We start from the raw sequence: 5,439 nt of genomic DNA on the forward strand, positions 1-5,439 counted from the left end.
GGTCCTTCATCATCCTTCACCCGCTATCGTATCATCCAAATCATTCATTAGTAAGGGGGAGAAATGGAGATAGCAGTTGGAGGGGGGAAATACTCCACAACCAGTTTCTTTTAGAAATGAATTGTATTTAATATTTGAATGCCTAAGGCTAGCACTGCTAGACAAATTGCATGATAAATTCTAGTGGAATAAAACATGATTTAAGTACAAAAGCTGGAGGAAAAAACGCTCATGCTTCCCAGAGACAATGAGGTATTTTAACTATACAAAATCTGAATGTCCAAAAACACCTGCAGATCTTCCCCTTTGCACTGTGATCTTTGCTGAACTTTGGGCATTCAATAGTCCTCTCTTTCTGTGTGTGTTTTTCAAAAGGCCAAGGAAAAGTGCATAACCATCTTTAAAGACGAAGAACTTCTTACATCTGTCTTGCCATATTTTTAAACTAGTAGCTGTAAAATGTTCAACCACTTTTTCAAGCCATTCTGATATACGGTGGAGGTTTGGATGCGTCTTCCTCTGCATCTAAGTCCTGGGCTGGAAACCGATCTGGAAAGTTAAAAATTCTGCCCCCAGGACCTATGTGGGGAAGGAAAGAGGAAACCATTAAACCTGGTGTAGACACTTGCACAAAATCCTGAGTTCCTTTTGGCTCAGAGTATTTTGGTTATCAGGATTTTGGCCTGGGATGTAAAGCTTATTCAGGATGTTCCTTCCACGTCCCTGGTGAATATCCAGATACACGGAGGGAAAGGGTTACTCACTTTGTACAGCGCAAACCATTTCCACGGCCTGATTTTGGTCCTCACTAGGTTGCAACCATTCCTACGAATGAAACAATGCCATCAAAAAACTCATCTGTGCGTTTGTTCAAGAAGATATACTTGAACTCATTTTAAAAGTCCGTGTCGTCCACTCCTCCCGACAAGTTTTAGTTTGAAAGTTTAAAGTAGCCTCACATTACACACTTGGTATCTTTAGTCAAGAACAGCTGCCTTGTAACCTGTACCCATTAATTCCTTACCAAATGAGATGGTCGGATGTACATGTCCAATACAGCATCAGAATTACTCCAGCAGAGAAGTAGCTGGTATTTACTGAGCTCGCGTAGCAGAGACACGCAGTCTGTGCCCCATCACTTGAGGCAGAGTCCTCATAAATTAGCAGTAAAATGTGGTGCGTCGTCTCCGCTATGCTTCACACACAGTATAGGGGACATTTTTATTATTGAATTTGTAGTTCTCAGGATAAGGCATTTTGGTGTGTAAGTACCAGTAAGTCTCTGAAATGCTGTACCAGGAGCAATCATTGATTTAAGGGTGAGAGAAGAAGGAACAGTTTTTGAGGAGAGTGGAAATTCATAGGAAATGGGACCACAGTAGCTTGAGCACTAATGGTTTGGAAAATGGAGATAACTTACGCTAGGTCTTACACAAGACCGTAAATAAGAGGGAGGTAGTAAAAGGAAAAATACAAAAAGTATAAAACCCTTCTAACATCCCCTTTATTTCTTAGAATTAGGCCTGGATGACTGAGGTAGAGCTGAGGTTAGGTTTATAGAAGAAAAACACATCTTCTCCCCAGTTTCTCCCCCTCCTACCCACACTCAGTACAAATAAATGGGTGCCCTGGGCTCCTCACTCACCATCCCAGTTACGCTATCGTAGCACGAGCAGCGTGGAAGACTCCGGCATCCCAAGTAAGCCATCACCAGCACAACAAAAGCACTGCAGATAGATGCAGCTAGCATGGCTACATTAGCACCCTTGACTACTTTATTGAGTATGAACTTCTGCAAGAAAGAAATGTTAAAGCCATATTCAAGAAGTGAGGCTCTCCACCAAAAAACATTCTAACGACTGCGATTGCATCGTAGGAGATTGATTCAGAGTCAGTGTTATTTAAAGCTGTTCTTCCTGTGCTCTGAAGAACGAGCCAAGTGTGAACCTCAAATAGGAAAAGAGCAAGCAGTAAAATAAGGCTTCTGATTAAACGTAAGACGCTACGCAACGGCATCAGGTTTGGAAATAGCTTTAACAATGAGTAGAAACCCAAGGAATGGCTGCTCCCCTTCACACTGAATATGAGAAACGTCTTCTTGCTATACTGCACCTTAGCAGCCTGACGTTTCGATTTGTCCTGCAATAAACTAATGAACAGCTTCCTCTACCTGGAATGCCTTCATCCCCACAGGGAGCCATCGCTTGTACCAGGTTTGAGGTACAAAAGGGCTAACTCATTCCTTCTTTCCAGCTTTACGGTGGAGGATACACTTGAAATAACACCCAGTTTTAACCAGGCGACCTGTAACTGCTGGAACTTTATCACCTGAGCTGGTGCATGCTGGAAAGGACTCGAGCCTAGCAATTGCTGTCTCAAACCAGGCCAGGGATACGGCCAGCACCTACCCCTTCTCAGCAGCAGCACCGTGAGTTTTTCCTGGCACAGCCCAAGCCCTTTTGCACTCGCGGCAGCAGCTAACCCGACTGTAGCGCGTTTAGCCACATACCTAGCGTGCAGGCCTGCGGGGACGAGCTGCTGCTCTCAAGCAGCTGCTTCTCCGACGGGCATCCAGGCGAGCTGGCGTTAGTTCACATAGCCACCGATACTAGCCGCAGCGAACGGCAGGAGCTAGCTATGAAACGTCTATCTAGCCCTGCGTGGGTTTTGTGGTTTTCAGTACCTAACTTGATACTTAACTGCAGACTTACACAAATTTTTTTAAAGAAGTGCCCCTGCTGTAGGCACCACTTCAAACTCTAATTTAGGCACCCTGGAAGCCTGGTTCTATTTCCAAGTCATGCCTAGTAATGTTTGCAGATTAAGACAGTCATTTTCGCCAGTAATGAGCATGATATTGATACTTACTGTATGGATAACATGGACTGGGGCAGAGCTTAGCTCCTCCTCTTCACCATAGTTCAGTGTGAGGGAGCTATAAACTATTACGATGAGGATGGCAACACAAGAGATTATGGAAGCAACTATCAGCACATTCACCTAGACAGAGAAATTAAAGGAGGAAAAAGAAAGGGAGCAGGAATTAAGGCTATCCTCTGCAACTAATACAGACAAAATGTACTAACAAGCATTGTAGGTACCAGCCTTTGACCTCCCATAACACTAAGAAGTACCCGGTAGCAACAATCACTTGGAAGCCAAACACAGAGCGGTAAAGGTTTCCACGATACCGAATTTCTGAGCTACAATTGAGTCCCAAATGTTAACCACGGGTGCTAGTTGGACCCAAAGACTTTGTTCCTAGAGATCTCTTACTTATAAACAATATCCCCCCTTGGAGTTTACATGGCTGGAGAGACCTGCCTAGGAAATGCAAGCCAATTAACTTGTTTCCTATTTTAGTGTACGCAATTCTTAGTAACAGGAAGGAACACCAAAAGAAATGCTTCAAAAGCAAGCGTTTTTACAGATTTTTGCTTGTTATTAGAGCCAGCACTCGTCTGCTGCAGCAGAAGGCGAGGTAATGCTGCATCCTCCTTTTGCTTAGGAATGCAGCAGCTTTTATGAAGACAACTCAAGGAAACAAGCTCTCGATCCTGCAGCAGGACCAGCCAGCTCAATCCCTACCAAAACCATTTTCGATTACCCCGACAACATTTTGCCCCCACCCCACACACACAATCCCCCCCCTGCCCCAGCTCCCAGCTTACGAGAACTGGATTCTTCCTCTGAGAGGAAAACAAAGCCAGGACGCCTGGGACTCCCATCACCTGCAGAGCACAAAAGGAGTTGGTAACTGGGAGGCAAGTGTCGGATTCGGAAGATAAACTACTACAGAGCAGATGAAAGGCCCTCGTTTTCAAGGCTTGGATCAGAGTAACTTAGGCCAGAAATGGAAAAAGAATTGCTGATTTCTTCTGTTTTCCTCTGCAGCATCTCCTGGGGGCAGGACACTGCGTGAAATGCATCTTGCCGCTCGTTACCCACCCCCACGGCAGCAATCCTCCAGTTGGAGGATTTAGGGCTCTGGCCAAATAATAAAACTGATTAAATAAGTCCAATTAAAGTGCCAAAAATGCACATTGCTTTCCCAAGTCCTTACGCATCTTGTAGATGGAAGAAAGATATTACTGAAAGGAGACGGGCAGCCTCTGGATGGAAGAGAGCGCTTCAGTACAACTCCCTCGCGGCGCGGCTCACCAGGGTACGAGCAGTAACGTCAGGGTATGGCCAAATAATAAAACTGATTAAATAAGTCCAATTAAAGTGCCAAAAATGCACATTGCTTTCCCAAGTCCTTACGCATCTTGTAGATGGAAGAAAGATATTACTGAAAGGAGACGGGCAGCCTCTGGATGGAAGAGAGCGCTTCAGTACAACTCCCTCGCGGCGCGGCTCACCAGGGTACGAGCAGTAACGTCAGGGTACCGAACACCCGGGAGTGAGGATGCCCGCTGCCCGCTCCTCGTTGCAGTACAGGGAATTAGTGGCCCTGTGCCGTGGGACACAGATAATCACCCTGAGGTGAGAACGAAGTGTTCCCCTCCTAATCTTCGGTGGCATCTCTGCGGTCACTATGCTTCTGAAAAAAACACTGTCGATTGCCACTATGCCCCATTTTTTACATTATCCAGCAGAAATGTGTTTTATTCAGCTCCTTCAGAGCAGAGAAGTCTGCTTGCACTCTCCTCCCTATACCACAATAAGGAAACTGTTATTATCTGGGTTCAAAGCAGGAAACCAGGGAAGAGCTGGCAGGAAGTCCTGGCCTCCCTCCTACCCCCAAGCTGAGTACTAGTAGGTAGCAGCGGGGGGAAAAAAAAAAGCCCACAAAACAAAGCATAGAAAATACAGTGCAACTTTACCATCCCAGCCCAAATTGGAGCTCTGGTTTTGCCCAGCTGAGACTCCGTTCTGAAAACGCCATCTATGAACCCGCTGACGACGCACACGGTGCTGAAGGCTATCTGGAACAGACCCAGCACGACCATGTTCCTCTGGTTAAAGATGAAATATCGATAGCGATCCATTCTGCTTTGATTCACACATAAATCCCCACAGGCAGAGTCCGGAAAGCAGCGCCGCGGCCCTCCGGGACAGGGGAGAACAGTTTTTCCTAGGCAGGAGAAAGAAGGGACAGGAGCATCGGCACTCGGCGAGCAGCGGTGGGTGCGCAGGGACCTGCGGTACAGCAGGACCACACGTTCACCAGGAGTACAGAGTTCATCTCTTTCAGATCTGCGGCAGCGAAAGCGAGCAAAGGTGAGCGGGCTTTTGAGAAATCCCTCAGGCTGCTGCTAGGCAGGTGCCCGGGACGCCTGCTCTGATGTTTCTGCACAGAGAGGTGGGATCTTCCCTTCAGACCCCGCTGCTAACCTTTCTCCTTCGGTTTTCTGCTGCCCAGAAAGGCGCGGGGGTTTGCCTGGGTTTTCTCGCTTCGAGAAGACAAACTCTGCACCTCGCTAGAAGCAGCTGATC

The 5,439-nt window shown here is 46.6% G+C and overlaps 1 protein-coding gene across 1 annotated transcript; it reads right to left on the reverse strand.

Moving 5' to 3' along the window:
• Positions 1-475: 475 nt before the first annotated feature.
• LOC104071828 lies at positions 476-4,952 on the reverse strand. The gene is made up of 6 exons (XM_009574218.1): positions 4,827-4,952; positions 3,672-3,731; positions 2,869-3,000; positions 1,646-1,792; positions 765-825; positions 476-579 (listed from the first exon to the last, which is right to left on the reverse strand). Exons 1-6 carry the CDS (start codon positions 4,950-4,952, stop codon positions 476-478), a joined length of 630 nt encoding a protein of 209 aa, XP_009572513.1.
• Positions 4,953-5,439: the final 487 nt, after the last annotated feature.

The sequence above is a fragment of the Fulmarus glacialis genome, unplaced genomic scaffold (genome assembly GCF_000690835.1).
Source record: "Fulmarus glacialis isolate BGI_N327 unplaced genomic scaffold, ASM69083v1 scaffold9563, whole genome shotgun sequence".
In the NCBI taxonomy this organism is placed as follows: domain Eukaryota; kingdom Metazoa; phylum Chordata; class Aves; order Procellariiformes; family Procellariidae; genus Fulmarus; species Fulmarus glacialis.